We start from the raw sequence: 17,142 nt of genomic DNA on the forward strand, positions 1-17,142 counted from the left end.
ACACAGACATCTCATGGGTGTTGGGTGGGGGGAGGCACAGGAAGCTGACTCCTACTGAGTTAGATCTTTGGTCTCCCTAGCTCAGTCTCTTTTATACACTGACTGGCAGCGCCTGTTTTCAACAGGAGTCGCTCCGAGCCCAACCTGGAGATGCTGTTGGGAACTGAACCTTCTGTATGGAAAGCATACAGTGGCATTGGGTTAGAGCGGTTTCCCAAACTTGGGTCTCCAGGGGTTTTTGGACTACAATTCCCATCATCCCTGACCACTGGTCCTGCTAGCTAGGGATGATGGGAGTTGTAATAATAATAATAATAATAATAATAATAATAATAATTTTTATTTATACCCCGCCCTCCCCAGCCAAGGCCGGGCTCAGAGCGTAGTTGTTGTAGTCCAACAACAGCTGGGGACCCAAGTTTGGGAAATACTGGGCTGGAGCCATGTCCTAAAGGGGGCTGGGCTAGCATGGCACAGTCCAAAGCAGAGACATCCTAGTCACTTATGCCCTCCTCCTGATGCTCCCTGGAAGTGCCAGTACCTGGATCTGCTGATGAAGGATCTGCTGATGCTGTTCCTGCTGGTACAAGATGTGCTGCTGCTGCGTCTTCTCCAGGGTCCTCTCGTCCATGTGGCCCCCATACATCTTCTGGAGCTGCTCACACTCCTGAAACAACCCACCAAGTGACCTTTTGCTGCTTCTTGGATAAAGAAAGCCAGAGGGGGCGCGGCAGGAAGGCGAGGCTCACAGGCAGCCTGGCCACTGTGGCTCCCTCTGGTTTTCAGATGAACCCCGGCTCATTGCTTCAGTGGCACCAGGAGGAGAGACCCACATAGCACTTGCTCCTTCAGGCGCTGCTGGCAACAGCAGCAAAGTAGCCAGAGGGGGCAAAAGCCCCAGATGGGGCCAGCTGGAGGCAAGACAAGAGAAAGTCCTCTTGGGACTTGGAGTGTTCCCTCCCCACCACACCAATCTCAAGGGCAGGTCCTGGGGAGCATCTTATTCACCATCACATCTTTTTCTACAAGACACTGGGAGCTGCTCCAGTGCTGCAAGGACTCCAAGGCTTCCTAGCCCCTGCTTTACATTTGTCGCAGAGCAGGAGACAAAGCTATTATTCAACCTGGCCTAAGAGCAAGATACAGGGAGGATGCAATGAACAATGGTGGGATGCTAGGTGAAAAGCGGCTGCAGGTTGAATAAGGAAGGAAGCTTTTCCTGGGAGCTGCAGAGCTCAGTTCTGCCAGGAGCCTGGATTGCTGGCCCATGCTGCTCCCTTTCTTGCCTGGCTTGGTTTCCGCCCTTGCTCTCCCCTCTCATTACCTGCTGCAGCTGCTTGATGCTGCTGTGGTTGCCCATCTTCTCCAGCTGGGCCTTGAACGCCTGGATGCTGGCAGCCCCGTCTGAGAAACGGCGGACCGGAGAGAAGCGCTCCGTGGGGAGGTGCAGAGTGTTGGAGTCTTTATAGACATAGCTGTGCATGCACGGAGACAAAAAGGTGGGATTAGAGGCACCAGCTTAACCAAAGCCATGTTCCCAGCAGCCTGGCCATGTTCTGCGCCCACCCCTCACAGTTTGGGCAAAGGAACTTGCCAACTTGCTCTGTGCGCAAAAGAGATTGGAAGTGTGGTGTCCTGGGGCGCCTGCAGCCCTAGAAGCAGGAATGAGTGGCTCTGCTCCAGCACCCATCAGTTCTCAAACCATGTGGGACACCCAGCAGACCTTCCAGCTCCCAGGGCCTCCAGACTTTCGCTCCCTGGCATTAACCACTGGAGGACCTGCATTATCCTGCACAAATAAAAGGGGGTCATTGGCAAGCTGCTGAATCATAGCACCAGAGAGTGCCAAGAGCAGGGGATCGTGTCTGAGCTGGTGAGGCCTCGGCTAACTACTAAAGCTGTCCCAGCCAAATAAGAACAGAGGAACATAAGAAAAGCCTGCTAGAAGAACAGGCCAGTGGCCCATCTAGTCCAACATCCTGTTCTCACAGTGGCCATCAGATGCCTGTGGGGAACCCACAAGCAGGACCCAAGCACAGGAGCCTCTCCCCTGCTGTGATTTCTAGCTGGATGCAGAAGATAACCATTGTGGCTGGTAGCCATTGTGGCTGGTAGCCATATCCCCCTCCTCCATGAATTTGTCTAATCCTATTTTAAAGCCATCCAAGTTGGTAGCCATTACTGCTTCCTGCAGGAGTCAATTCTATAACTTAACTATGTGCTATGTGAAGAAGTTCTTTGTTTCATCTCTCCTGAGTCTTCTCTTCCAACACTCAGCTTTAATGAATATCATAGAGTCCTAGTATTTCGAGAGAGAGGAAAAAACTCTCTCTGTTCACTTTCTCCACACTGTGCATCACCTTCTACATCTCTATCGTGTGCTCCCTTTTCTCTCAACTAAAATGCCCCAGATGCTGTAACCTTTCCTCATAGGGGTGTTGCTCCTCTCCCTTGTTCGTTCTGGTTACCCAGCTGGTTCACAGTATTAACAGACTCGGGAAAGGCAGCCTGTGATGACTAAGCAGTGAGAAGACCCAGAGTCCCCTAAACACTGCAGGCTCGAAGATCCTCTCAGCCGGCATGCTGCCACTTGTCTCTCTCCCCCTCTTATCACTCTTGCCCTTTTGCTGACAGTATATTACATGAAAATATGATGGCTGGGAGGGCAGTGCTAGCCAAAGGTCAAAGGACAGCAAAGGACTCCACCTCAGAGAGAGCCTGGCTTCAGTAGAACCCTTTCTTCCCCAGTAAGCACATCTGGCCCAGGTACTAGCTGCAATGATCACAGATGTCCCGCGCTAAATAAATTTAGAAGAAGGAAATGGGTTTGCAGGTCCACAGCCTCTGCCTTCCCTGCTGCAAAGCCCTGCTAGGCTTGCCCTTCTTTATATGTAAGCAAGAGACTGACAGGAATGGCCCACTGTAGAATGTAGGGTGAGCATGTGCAGAGTATACGACCCCCTCCCTGACTTATTTACATCCCACCTTTCCTCCAAATAGCTCAGTGCAGGTCACATGGTCTCGCTAGGAATTAAGCAGCGCCAAACAAGTCCCACCTCTCCACTCCCAACCACAACATTGGATCCAAGCAAATTGTCTTGGGGTGGCAGCCCAGGAAGGTGGACAACAGAAATGGGCTCTGCAGTGCCGTTTCTAACTGTGTTCCAGCAGAGGAGGTGGTTCCCAAGGAGCAGCAGGGCTCAGGCTGCTCAGCCCAGCCTATATAAATCATGGCTCTGGTAGGCATCAGACAAGATGCAGCCTTGCTGAAACCCCTCTTAAAACCCAAAGGATTTTCCACTGGCCATGTTCCAGGGTGAAGTGACTCTCAGCAACTCCAGAACCAGTTGCATTTCATTCTCACCCATGTGCCCTGCCTAGGAAACCCACTTCTGATGCCACCACCAACCAGTTAAATGAACTTCAAGGGAAACAGCAACCATTTCCTTGCAATGTTGTGCCGGTCGTGGGTGGCTGGAAAGGGGCTTTGACAATGAATCATTGGTGGATTCAAGAAGAGCCTGTTTACGTGCCAACACCAAAGTCTACAGTGATTAGCTACTCAGGCCTTGAAGTGACCTGGAGCCAAGAGAGCTGCAGAAAGAGCTCTTATCTCTTTCCCACCTTCCCTGGTGTAAGTCCTGGAGAAGGGCAGGTATGCCAGGAGAGAGACCTGCAGTGGTCTTCCTTGAGCCAGCAGGAGGAACTGGGCACCTGGAAAACACATTGAGAGGCTGGGTGGAGGGAGATGCTGGGCTCAGAGCTGCCTCCGCCAAAGAATTCTGTTTACTCAGCCCCATGATGTCCCTGTCGGAGTCACACAGGACTGTGCTCCTGTCCTGCAGCAGAGCTTAACCAGGAGTTACCCAGGGCCAGCACAGCTTATCTTTGCTTTCCTCAGGTTCCAGCGTGGCGCCAGCATGGCCTCAGCCAGCTCAGAGTTCAACTGTTCCAGCTGGCGATGTCACTGCTCAGCTCAGAAGCTATCCTGATGACAATTACAAAACAGGCTTGCAAGCCGCAGCAAGGTGGGTCAGGGAAGGGGCTTGGCGGCAGCAGCTCACACCTAGGACTAAATGGACAGGAGGACAGCAGGGTGGGAGGGGGTGAAGGGCTACGGCTCATATGTGGACAGACTTGCAACAGGAGTCCAGGGGTGTGTGTGTGTGATATCATGTAGAGCCCATTTCGCAACAGTCAAAGGTCGCACTTGTTCCTTTGCCACAGAGCCACCCCCCTCCCCTGCAATTTTAGCGAGGAAACATTGCAGGCAAACACATACAGTTCTGGTGGTGCCAATCCCATGACAGAGCTGTTGACACAAACAAGGTTCAAAGATTCTCCTCTAAGGATTAAAAAAGTGGAAAAGAAATTGCTGGACAAACAATTTGGACTGGAATACAAAAGAGGGAGGTATGAGGAAGTCCAGAAAATAAGTAAATTCAAAAACGGAAATGGAAAAGTGATATTGTTTTTAATTGTTCTGTTTCTTTTTAGTTCTTGTTTTGTATTCTGTTTTCTGTGTTTTTTCCCCCTCTTTTTGGATTATGTATTGTGTGTTTTTGTATCTCTACTTTTATGTTTTTTTGTTTAATTTTTATAGAAATTTTAATAAAAATTATTTAAAAAAAAAAAAAACAAAGATTCTCCTCTAAGGGCTGTTATGGTGAGGTAGCAGCCCATACCTCTATCAGACTATTCCAACAGCCTCAGGTCACTCAAACGATGCTGTGTGAACCCTGTCCACCAAGGCTAACAATCCTGCAACTATGTACGTGGTCGCTGTTCATATGATGTGAAAGAGAGTCAAGTCGAGAGCTTTGTCCGGGGGGGGGGCAGGAGGAGGAGCTGCTGACACTCTCTCAACTAACTTCCACCCCTCCAACAAATGGGGTCAAGTGGAGTTTTGGGTTTTAATTCCAGGCAAGCAGTTGGTCAGACAGAAACAGCTGTGACACATCCTTTCTTACAGAGGTTTCCTGCTCCCCAACAGAGTAACAAAGCGTCCCACCCTTGCTATGCCATGCCCAGGCCTGAGCGACAGCTGCCTCCTGTCTAATCCTCTCCTGCATGTAGAGGGCCTGGAGAGCCCCCTCAAGTGCCTGATCCAAAAAAGCCTTTTTCTTTTTTTCTGCTAGGGGGTGCCATTCTGCCCAGGACAGGTTCCCTGGTGCAGAACTGCCCAAGCGGCCGGTGCCACCTACTCACCGGTGCTGGTCGGGTGCCAGGTGTGATGCCCGGGAGCGGAAGGGCTGCTGTCCTAGCTGCCTCTGCAAGTCGGGCGGGATTTCCGCAGTGGGGTTGGTCATTGCCAGTGTGTGCCTTTTTGACCTATTGGCCAAGTATCTGCAACAAGCAGGAGCACATTTGGTGAGAGGGAGGGGTGGGGGCTGTGCCTGGAATGCTCCAAAGAGGGAGCGAGGGGGGTGGAGAGAGGGGACAGCGAGGCAGTGGAGGCACCAACCACCCAGCTTTCTCAAAAGAGTTTCTTTAATGGGAATGGGGGTGGGAGAAAGACCGCCCTTTTGGGGCCCAGGGAAACTCTGGAGAAAGCAGAAACACCAGCCTACAGAAAACCCAAGCAAAGCATTGGTGGAGGTTAAGAGCAGGCTCAGAAGGTTGCAGCAGGTGTAAGGAGGAGGGCTCCCTTTTTGCCGGAAAATGGGACTGTGGGGGAAGGTGCTATCTTGATGCTGGCACTGGGCCAATGAAGCTAACGAGATTCCTGGAGAAACAGGCAGCTCATTCTGACACAGGATTCCCAAGCAGAAGCCAAGGCCTCACGCACCAGGAATACTGCACACGGGGCAAGTCCCCTCAGCCTTTAAGAGTTACCCAGAGGGGAGAATTTCCACTGGTGCAGCCTTTCTGAACATGGCGAGGTGGGGTAAATGATGGCTGTGACAAGGGTTTCGTTTGCGCCACTCTTAAAGGAGCAAGGACCCTCTGGCCATCCAACCATTCCAGCACTTGGTCTAAGCGATGCTAGAAGGAAGCATCAAGAGCGCCACCTAGACACTGTTCTTGGGCACTTCCAGGTGCACCTGGACAAGAAGAGGAGAGAATAAGGGGATGTCCAACACAAAAGGAATTGTTCAGGTCATGTATGCAAAAGCTGCCATGTTTCAGCAAAAGTTAGACAGAAGGGCAGCCTGGGCCTCTGAAAGGCTCACTTGCCTCCAGGGAAGGGAAAGTTGACCCCACAATTTCTGGATCTGTGCTAGGGACCAGCTCTTACAGGGCTCTCAGATGAGTAAGCTACAACATGGCTTCCTGAGTTCTCTCCTAATTTCATTTCTGAGAGTGTTGAATCCATTTATCAAAGCCAACTTAAAAGGCAAGTGAGGAACTTTATTCAGGGAAACCAGTGAGCTTTGGCTATAGTATACTTGTACAGACTTCATAGATTTTAATGCCAATTACGTTGTGACCAAAGAGGAGCAGCAATTAAAGCTATTTGCCACCACCACCACACAGGAGGAAAGCAGAGTTAAGAGGATGGAGAAGAGTTAGTGCTGTGGGAACAAGCCAGCATCTCAGGTGGAGATCAGGTCATTTCCTGAAGAGCTCTAAATCTGCCACTTGCTAACAGTGTTTCATTTCTATATCCCAGAGACCAATCTTTCCCTTAACTACATCAAGCAGTTATGGAGGGAAAGAGAACAACGAGCTGCAATTCAAGGTCAGGTACCTCAAACAAACCCAGGGCAGGAGGCAAGAGGCCAGCCTATGGGTCCCCTCCAAGGTTCTGCAAGCAGAGAAGCTAACACCGTTCTATGAAGGTCAATATTTGCACCCACCCCTGCAGGAAGGATGTTGACTCTTGAGACGTGGCAGCCCGTGGCATGGTGTGACAGCCAACGCTAAGTGGGAAGGCAGGCAACACCATATTCTCTAGCCATGTAGTCTCATCCCAGTATGTGAGGTGATTTGACTCAAGTATGTTGGTTCCATACATAACCTGCCCAGCAAGACTGACATCTGTCCTAGCCCAAAGGCAGTGAGGAGGGGACATAGTTCACAGGCAAAGCTCCTGTTTGCCATGGAGGCGCTCCAAGTTCCATGTACAGCATCTCCTATTCCATTTTTTGAGAAACAGGTCATGGGAAGGAGGCTTTTCTGCCCAAGATCCTGGAAAGCCATGACTGGTCAAAGTTGGCAAATATTGAGCTGCAGTGGTCTCGGTTTAAAAACAGATTCAGGCAGACAGGTGTATGTATAAAAAGAATCCTAGTCCAGTGACCAGAATCTCCAGTTAAGGGAACAGAGGCAAAAACCTCCATGAACCAATAAGCTGGGCTCTAGATGCACTGCCAGCTAGACTACTCCAGGCTAGAGGAGCTACTGTATCAACTCAGCAAAAATAAGTTCCATGAGCCATTATAAAGAATATCACAAAGGGTCAGATTTCATGCCACAAAGGCAGTCTCATCTGATTTACATACCGCAGCTCTGCCCCATCATACAATGACTGCTGTTCACCAAAGTAGTGAGGGTGCTGGAGAATGGACACTAGGAATGGAGAGGACACTACATTCCCAAGAGCTTTGAAGAGGGGAAAGAGAAACCACTAGAAAGCCTCCCCCAGATACATGGAATAAGGAACCACAGCTATCGCTGATAGAATGCTCCATGGATATTTCATTCCTTTAAAAAAGCGTCAACTGCCTCACCAACCAACCTTTATACCCAGTTTCTGTCTGTCTCTAAAGGGGAACAGATACCCCAATCTTCAAGGAGGCATCTTTTCCAGGCAAACTCTGAGCTCTTTACAAGCAAAGGTAGTTGCCTGGAAATCAGGAAGGCTGCTGTTTAAATAGCAAGCTACTTGGTAGATGCTGTTCACAGCTGCTACCACGGCAGCCTGCAAGACTTTCCTTGGGACACAGGCTACAAGGAGAATCAAAAGAAGCATGCTAAAGCAAACGGCTTCAGCAGCAGAATTGTAGTTGACCGTTTTGGACCCCCATCAGCGAGAACAGATGTAGCCAGGGTGTCGACTGTAGGCATCTTCTTCCAAGAGCTATACTAACAGCTGAGGCCCCAAATACTAGAAGATCCACCTACCCAGGGAGGTTAGTGGGAAGACCAGGGGAGGGAGCAGGAGCAGGTCACAGCTGCAGCAGAGTCCACATGAAACACCAGTTCTCAGAGAAGCAGAGGCAAAGCAGAAACCACAAGCCAACCTGCTGCCTAGCTATGGCTAAAGCAGTTGCCAGGCACCAGAGGGTGCCTCCGAAGACAGCACCACCACCAGCAGCAACAGCAGCAGGAGGAGTGTTACCTCTGCACAGCTTCTTGATCTGGCTCTCCATCTGAGCTCTCCTCATCCACAGGGGTCACGGCGGGCACTGCCTGGAAGGACAAGAAAGGGAAGGGGGCTTGGCTCTGCAGAAAGGTTTTTACACACCCAGGTACTCCACACTTGGCACCATTCCCCACACACTCCCACTCCAGAGCCAGCCCCACCTGAAGTTCATTGCTTCCACAGAAGAAAAAGATACCCCAAGAAAGATTCTGAACTAAGAGGCCGAGCTCTTCCCCAAGCGAGACACATCCTAATGCCCCTTAAGTCAAGAGGCACATGCTTGGCAGGGCTGCTTAGTTTGTGTCAATGAATGTCTCAATAAAAAGTCTGCCTTGGCCACATTTCCTAAACAGGTTTTATAGGGTTTGTTTTTTGTTTTTGAAAAGAGGAATCCTTCAGAAGGAATAGGGAGTTAGGCCATGGATCTGAGATATACCATCTCGTCACATGCACTTGATCCTGCCCACCCCCCAAAAAAAACCATGGACGTAGAGCAAGCCAGGCAGTCTCAGGTGGGGAAAGGGCCAGTAGGAAAACTAGGGAGAAAAACTGAGTTCCAGAAGATGCATGTTACACCAGCAAGGGTGAAGGGCCAGCTGAGAGAGGCACTCTGCATGTGGCAGGGCCACCACTTTTATCTGCCATGAGTAAGCCCAGAAGAAGCAGAATGCAATCACTTGGTCCATATCCATGGAGCTGTGAAATACTGTGAAAAGTGGGCACAGTGCTGTGCCAGAACACCCCCACCCCACCCCACCCCACCCATTTTTCAGTTACTTACTGGTGTCATTGTAACAAGTGGAGAAGGGCCCCGGGGACGCTTCAAGAGCTGTTGTGCGTGCAACTGGATATTGGCTCCTCCATCTGATGCCCTCCGTCCAAGGGGTCCCATTCCGTTCAGCAACTGCAAAGTTGGGGGCTGCAGCAAGGACTGCTCCTGCAAGAAAATTCTGCATCTCTACCAAACCCTGGCTGCATACCTCAAGAGTCAGGAGAAACAGTAGGGTCTGATGGGCATGGGAGAACCATGATCACACAAAAGCAGGCACTGAATTAGCAGTGGAGACTTCATCCCCTTAGACTGGCAGCCAGGACAGTGATGACTAGGGTCTCCATGTCATACAGCTGGGTGGGTGGGAGGGAGGGTGGGAGGGTGGGTGTCTTCTTAATTTGGTTTCAGGTCCAATTCAACAGGCTCATGAAGCCATGGTAGCTGGTAATCTCACAGGAATGAGGACTGATGCTCAGAGTTCCCAAAGTGTTTCCTTTGCCATACCTTGTACTCTAACTGACCAGTTGGTTGCAGGTGCTGCATCGGAAGCATGTTGGCTGCCATGTTCATGTTGGGAGCCACCTGCAGGAAGGGGGCCTGGGGTGCGATGCGTGGGAAACAAGGTAGCAGCTTCTGGAGATCCTCCATCACCTCCGTGCTGCAAACACATGCACAATAACTCAGGAGATGGTCCAGGCAACCCTGCTTCTCTGCTCACATTCTGGGCTGCAGGTTTGTTTCCCACCACTTAGGAGCAGCAGAAGGGAGGCCAGCATTTTCCAGGCCAAACTTGTCAGATAATGTGTCACTACAGAGGTGACACCTGCCTGTAAGTTGAGACAGGAGCCAGGTCCCTCTTAGGACAGAGGGCTGCAATGAGGGAAATTTGCAACACCCTTTGATGGCTCTGGGATTGTTTGTAAGAAGCAGCAGGCAGCAAAACTCACCGAGGATCAGCCACTCCCACCGTGTGCCTCCTCATGGAGAGGTAGCGGACCAGAGCTTCAGGGGACGGCTCTTCGCCTTCGTCGCTATCCAGAGTCATTGCTCCATCAGTCTAGGGCAGAAACACATACCGTAAGGTGGTTTGTGGGGAGAAATGCAGAAGCATCTGTGACTAGCAAGGGGAGATCCTGGAAGAGAAAAACAACTTACCTCCACTATTTGGTTCTCGGGGTTGATGAGCTGCACTTGTGGGACACTGATGCTCACTGGGTTGCCCGCCTGCTCTGCCTGCAAAGCAAACACCAAACCAAACTGTGAACACCAAATGCAGAAAGCCCATGGAAAGCCCAGCCCCATTCCTCTTGCTCAGCTGCCACCACCAGAGGCAGATATTTACCCTGGCCTTCGACACCTGATATATATATTTCCAGGACACACCCAATTCTTATTACTATGATTTGTTTTAAGCTGCTTTTAATATTGTATTTTAAATTGCTATATTTATATTGCAGGCCTTGACATATTATGGGTAAGAAATTGAAATAATCTACTGTGGGACCCTCCTGCTGCCCAGCAACAGAAGTAGCTGCCCAAGGTGGAAGAGAAAGGCTGAGTGGGCACCTGTGGGGATGCTGAAGGCAGCCCTGTCAGTCACCTTCTCAAAGTAACAAACCCCGAAATATTTTAAAGAGGCCATCTGCCTACACAGACAAGAGTTTGTCATTTCCAGCTCCAAGAGAAATAGCAATTGTCCTTGCATGAATCGTCCTTTTGCACAGTGCAAGCTGCTAGCCAGGCACCCTCTGGAACTGCCCCATTGTGTAAGTTAATCTGAAAGCAACAGAGCTGCACCTCACAGAAGACTAACCTGGATGCTGGCTTGTGCTGGGAAGGCCATGGTCCGTGGGAGGCTGGGCAGAGTGGCAATGCGCAAGTTCTTATGCCTCTTTAGACGGTCACAGAGCAGACTGTAGATTGCACTGTAGTGATCGTAAGCATCTGTCCTTAATGACTGGGAAAGCAAGGAAACAACAAAATGATCAGCCTCACACCCAAGGCAAGCCACTCTACTTCTACCCCAGAATGCCTGGAGACAGCCAGTACCTGGAGGGTGCGCTCCTTGTCCAGCCCCATCTCGGCCATGGCAAGCAGCACATCTTCATTCAGCGGTTCCATCTGCCTCTCAACCTTCAAGTGCTGACATTCGGCTATTAACTGGAAAGAACAGAGCGTTTCAACGGCTGTAGCTTTCACAACAAGGAAAAGCACAAGGTTTGGGGCTAGCTGGTCACAGACTCTCCCAAGCAACCTCCTAGGGCAAGGAAGAGCTGAGAGATGCTGAACTCCTTGGGAAAACAAAGACAAAGGAGGCAAGTAAACTGCCTGGATGGAGAGCCACCAAGGAAGGAGAGTTGTGCTGGCTCACCGTGTCGAACTCCGTATCCACCTCCCCAAGCTTCATCCACTTGTGTTTGCAGATCTGCTCCATGGAGAGCCGCCTGCTCGGTTCCAGCACCAGCATGTGGCGGATTAAGTGCTCACACTCTGCAAGACAACAGCAAGAGGCTGCTGAGGAACTGGCGAGAGAGGGAGCCATCACGAGCCACACCCGCCTCAGCACATGGAGGGGAGCCATTCCACTTCTAAACATCACCAGGATGCATGTAAATATCAGGAAAACCCCGTTAAGCTCCTACAACCCCGCAGGGCTTGGCTGCACACAATGCAACCCCACCTCCCACAAAGTCTCTACATAACAAATCTTACTCCCTTATTGTAACAGCTACAGAACACAAACCACCAGGCTCATTAGGATCTGGCCACTGGAGAAACCAAGTGTGGCTTCTGCTGACCGCCACAAGACTCCAAGAAGCAAGGTTACTTTTTAAATACACAGGTGTGAAGCCTGTGGGGGCCCTACAGGTGTTGCTGGACTCCCCCCCCCCCCCACAATTCCACTAGTCCCAGTCAGCATGGCCAATGATCAGAGGTGATGGGAATTCCACAACAACATCTGAAGGGCCTCCACAGATATTTCCGATCCCTAGGTTAGAGTATCCCATTAGCAGAAATCTAGCATTAAGTCACACATTTACTTTTTTTGCTTAGTGGTGACTGGGCTTCCCACAAGAAACCAAAGAAGGATGTTGGGCTTTGATAAACTGATGTACAGATAAAATACATCACCATTATCATCATCATGTCTATATTGCCCTTCATCTGAAGATCACAGGCTGGTTTACAATATAAAACCACAAAAATACATACCATAATAACGAACAATAACAATACTTGTCCCACACATAGTTTAAAAGGCCATAGATTGTTTAATTAGCCAAAGGCCTAGAAGAAGAGGAATGTTTTTGCCTGGCACTGAAAGATATGTAGTGAAGGTGCCAGGCAATCCTCCCTGGGGAGAGCATTCCACAAGTGGGGAGTCACCACAGAAAAGGCCCATTGCAACCCTCCGAGCCTCTCACTGAGGAGGCACACAAAGAAGGGCTTCATATGATGACCGTAGGTTGGTTCATATGGGGCGAGGCAATCCTTGATGTATTGCGGTCCTGAGCCATTAAAGGCTTTATAGGTCAAAACCATCATTTTGAATAGGGCCCAGAAACTAATTGGCAGCCAGTGCAGTCAGGCCAGAATGGGGGTTATATGCTCCAGTAAGCAACCTGGCTTCTGAATTCTGCACCAGCTCAAGTTTCCAAAACGTCTTCAGAGGCAGCCCCATGTATAACATATTGCAGTAATCTAACCTAGAGGTTATCGTAGCATGGATGACAGATGTTAGGCTATCCCTGTCCAGATAGGGGTGCAGTTGGGCTACCAACCAAAGCTGATAGAAGGCGAGTATCTATATAGAACCCACTCAGGAATTAATCCAGGAGTGTGCTCTGACAGATCAGATGAGGGAGGAGGTTGTTGCTGAACCTCGGGAGGCAGAGATGGAGGGAACTGTGGCCCAGCAGGAACATGAGTTGTTGGATCTGACGAATGAACCTGGAAAAAGCCAGATTTGGAGAGATAGAGTCTTGTTTGGTTTGGAGATGGGGGGTTGGATAGACCCCCCTATGCAGGGATGTTTTGACCTTTCAAGTCTGGCTTTGGGCCAGGAGGAGTTCAGAGTTGTGGGGGCCCTTAACTTTGGAGGGACCTTGAAACATGCTTTTAAATACCACATGGAGTACAGTGTTGACTATGGAAAAGGGGCTGATCTGTCGAGAAGGGACAAAAATATCATCAAGCTGGAGTCTCCATGAATGAAAGGAGCAGAAGACAAAGTAAAGTACAGGTATAAATATGAAGAAGACTTGCGGAAGGGACATGGAAGAGTTTTAAGGGCCTCGGACATAAGGTTACCGGGTTGATGAACTAGATGGATGGGATAGAAAGGACTGACAAAACCCGAGACCAGGAGGAAGAGACGTTGGAAGAAGATTGGAAGGAAGTTTTTAAAAAAATTATTTAGGAAAATTTTCGTAAAATTAATGAGTATTAGAGAAATGTTGGAACGAAATTATTTGTCTTTAGCAGAAATGTTAAAAAGAATTATGTAAGAATATGTTATGGTTATGAGAAATTGGTATAAATAAGATTTAAGTTTTAAGTTTTAAGGTTTTTTATGGTAAGATAAGGTTAAAATAGATCAAGGTAATTTAATGACAGAATATTATGAAAGATGGAAAGGATTTGCTGAGACAATTAATAACTAGAATACAAAAAAGGGAGGTGTGAGGAGGTCGACGAAATAAGGTAATGACAGTTAAGGATTTGAGAATACTGGATCTGTTTTTAATTTTTTTTTGTTTATTTCTGCTTTTTGATTTTGATGTATTATGTGCTTTGCTTTTGCTTTTTGATTTTGAATTGTTATTTGTTTTTTCCTTCTTTTTTCTCTTTGTTTTTTTTTGTAATCTTAAAATTTTCAATAAATATTATTTAAAAAAAACACACAAAGCTGATAGAAGGCACTCTGCACCACCTGAGCCTCAAGCTACAACAATGGACCCACAAGTACCCCCAAGCTTCATACCAGCTCCTTCACTAAGGTTGGGGGAGGCCAACACTATATGAGAAAAGGCTTATGGAACAAAACAGGGTTGGATTATTGAAACGTTTCAACCGGAGCTGTGCAGGCAGTAACCTCATTCCAGCTCTCCTAAGGAGGAGCTCATAGCAGGGAGACAGAGACTGCCCAAACTGGATGCGTGCCCAAAGAGCAGCAGGCCCAAAGCTCTTGCCTGTCTTCCATACAATTCTGAGAGAGACAGTCATATCTGTGCAACCCATTTGTAATGCAAGTGCTCAATTTTTAAAGGTGGGCTTTGCCTTCCACAACACAGCTACATTTCAGGGGTCTCTCTCCTGCACTTGCCCCTCACTGATCTCTCTTCCCACCTTGGCCCCACACTCCACACCTCAGCTGCAGCCAATCATTCTCTTCCATAGGCCAGAGACAGCCATGCCACATCTTTGGCAGCAAGAACTGTAGTTCTGAAAGAGAGTTTTGGTGTATCAATATACCCCAAAGAAGTTAGACCTGGTCAGTCAATGGGAGTTAGAAAGGGACATCCCCCCGTGCCTCCAATAAAAGTGCAGACAAACACTCTAGTCAGGGGCTTCAGTGCCATGAGAAGGGAAATGAAGGAAACAGAAAGAAGGCACACTGTTCAGTCTCTGATGCATCTGCTCACTGGAAACAGTTTTGTATGTTTGTTTGGTCATCATCAAACTAATATGGCTCTCGCATTTGAACTGGCAGGGCCACTGTTGCAGCACTGCTAGTCCTGGAGTGCTTTGGAGGTCTTAGGTAGTGCTACCAGGGAAAGCTACGTGGGGAGGGGTCTCAGGACACCCAAGATAAGTTGGATTCACCAGCCACAAAGACAGGACACACAAGCACTTTGCACGCTCTCTCTCTCTCTCTCTCTCTCTCTCTCTGTGTGTGTGTGTGTGTGTGTGTGTGTAAGAGAGAGAGAGAGAGAGAGAGAGAGAGAGAGAGTTGTTCTAGTAACCATTTGTGTGTGAAACAAGAGACTTTGCAAAATTAGCTGGTAAAGAGAGATCTCTCAATTCAAGCCCTTTGAACAACAGATGGACTGTCTCAACCAAACCACACATACGACGGGTACACATACGATGTCCCACCCCTTGGTACACTTTTCTGCTTGGGGCTTCAGCTATCAACTGGATTTCTTGCTGCCCAACTGATAAAAGCCTCACACTGCATCACTAGTCATTAAGCCACAATGAGTTCCAATTAACAATGCCAACAGGAAGCCAGCAGTCATTTCTAGACGGTGCTGCAGCAGGCTGAAAATTAATTTTCCTCCAGTTAAATGTGGACAGTCAGAAAACAGCCCTTTGCTCACAGGAAGATGAAGGACACAGGTTCACTGGGTGGGCTTGCTGCATTGTGAGCAGGAAGGTCCAGCTGAAGGTCTCTCATGACTGATTCAAAGCACAAACAACCAATGCATGCAAGCTGTCTGGGAGTCTTCTCTAGACAGCCCTCATCCATCTCTTCCCAAGGTCTCAAAATGGCTCAGGCTTTCCCTGCTTGATACAGCCAGCATAAAAATAGGGTTCCATCTTCCTCTTTGCCAACAGCTCCAGGAGCAGAATTTTGGGCAGGCGGGTGGGTTTTGAGACCTCTCTCAAATTACTAATGTCTGCCTGCAGCACATTGGAAAGGGCACTGCAGTAGGTGGCTGGGGAGAGAGAGCCTCAGCCATTCAGCTTTCGAGCTGAAGCAGTTTCTCTCTGACCCGCAGGAAAAGAAATACACCAGAAACTGAAAATCCACTTTTTAACATAGCCATGAATTTAGCTTTCTATGAGGAGGCGGGTTCAGCTCCCATATAAGTAGTGCTCAAAGCACATAGAAGGAAAAGAGAGGGCAAAAGAACCCAACCTACAACTCTTGTCTAGCGTGTTGGCCCAGACCACCTAGCATCCAAATTCTCTGACATCCTCTGCAGTTCCTAGTTTTGCAATCACCTGGCGTCCTCAACAGCTGGGCAGTGAAATGCAGTTACTCAGTCTACAAGGGATTTTGTTGCAGCTCTTTATTTCAAAGAGATCAGAGTGCCAGGCATGGCTGTCCCAAGTGAGGCGACCTCAAATTCAAGAAGTTGCCAGTGTGAAACTGAACCCCTGATGTCAGCCAGTACCTGTAGCTGCTGACTTTGCTGAGGAGGAGGAGGAGGAGGAGGAGGAGGAGGAAGGGGACATCTCCCCACAGAGCCTTTACCTGTGGACATGAAAAATGGAATGCGAAACTTCCCGCTCAGGACCCTCGCCCGCAGGTTCTGCAGCGTACTCCCATCAAAAGGCAGGGCCCCGCAGACCAGCACGTAGAGCACCACCCCAAGGCTCTGCAAGAGAAGAGGGCACAAACGTTAGGTGGCAACAGCAGCATGAAGTAAACAAGTGCCCTAGTAAGGAAAATCTATTTAAGAAAAGGGCCCCCGATCAGAGGAGCCCCTTTCTAAAAAGGTCCCACTTATATCTTTTAAAAAGTTTAAAATTATTGCACATGGACAATGACAAAAGTTGGTTCACTGATCAAATGCATACAGTGACAAAAGGGCTGCTTCAGTGTGCTCCAGAAGCAGCGTTCCCCTCCCCCTCCCCTTGCAAAGAGAAATGCTGGCAGTGCAGAATGGTTCTTGATGGTTTACCCAAATGTCCACCTTTGGCCCATCATACTCCTTCCCTTCAAAGAGTTCAGGGGCAGCATAGGGGGGACTTCCGCACCAGGTCTTCAGCAGCTGACCGGGCGTGAAGATATTACTGAATCCAAAATCTGGAAGAGAAACAGGAGGGAAGCAATTCAGAGACCACCCAATATCATAGGTTTTCTATAAAGGTTTCTAATCATTTCTTTTGGATCAGCTCAGCAGTGCAACAGCAGCAGGGAAGGCTGGCCCCAAGTGGAGGTGCAGAATCATGAATAACTAAGCCCTAAAAGTCTGGCAGGGCAGTGGAACACCATCTTTGGTGGCCAGGAGCAGAAGCAGCAAGATCTGTCACTTGTCAGAAACCTCAAGCTGCCAGGATTTGACCTGGGCTGCTTTGCTTGGGTAGTCTATGCTTCCATCTTTTAAAA

At 49.0% G+C, this 17,142-nt stretch overlaps 1 protein-coding gene across 2 annotated transcripts in view; it reads right to left on the reverse strand.

Moving 5' to 3' along the window:
- The window catches only part of SIK3 (SIK family kinase 3), a 99,638-nt gene that overhangs the window by 9,808 nt on the left and 72,688 nt on the right, over positions 1–17,142 (reverse strand). Inside the window, exons 5-17 of one of the 2 annotated variants that reach the window (XM_080983393.1) lie at positions 16,715–16,839; positions 16,285–16,408; positions 11,452–11,570; positions 11,130–11,240; positions 10,894–11,037; positions 10,236–10,313; positions 10,028–10,137; positions 9,585–9,738; positions 9,090–9,245; positions 8,285–8,355; positions 5,209–5,346; positions 1,325–1,475; positions 542–667 (exon numbers count right to left, since the gene is read on the reverse strand). In XM_080983393.1, the coding sequence (XP_080839519.1) occupies positions 542–667; positions 1,325–1,475; positions 5,209–5,346; positions 8,285–8,355; positions 9,090–9,245; positions 9,585–9,738; positions 10,028–10,137; positions 10,236–10,313; positions 10,894–11,037; positions 11,130–11,240; positions 11,452–11,570; positions 16,285–16,408; positions 16,715–16,839 (1,607 nt within the window). The remainder of the gene's footprint in view (positions 1–541; positions 668–1,324; positions 1,476–5,208; positions 5,347–8,284; positions 8,356–9,089; positions 9,246–9,584; positions 9,739–10,027; positions 10,138–10,235; positions 10,314–10,893; positions 11,038–11,129; positions 11,241–11,451; positions 11,571–16,284; positions 16,409–16,714; positions 16,840–17,142) is intronic. The other variant, XM_080983394.1, reaches the window with a different exon arrangement.

Source organism: Podarcis pityusensis (assembly GCF_964106645.2).
Source record: "Podarcis pityusensis genome assembly, chromosome: 15".
NCBI lineage: Eukaryota > Metazoa > Chordata > Lepidosauria > Squamata > Lacertidae > Podarcis > Podarcis pityusensis.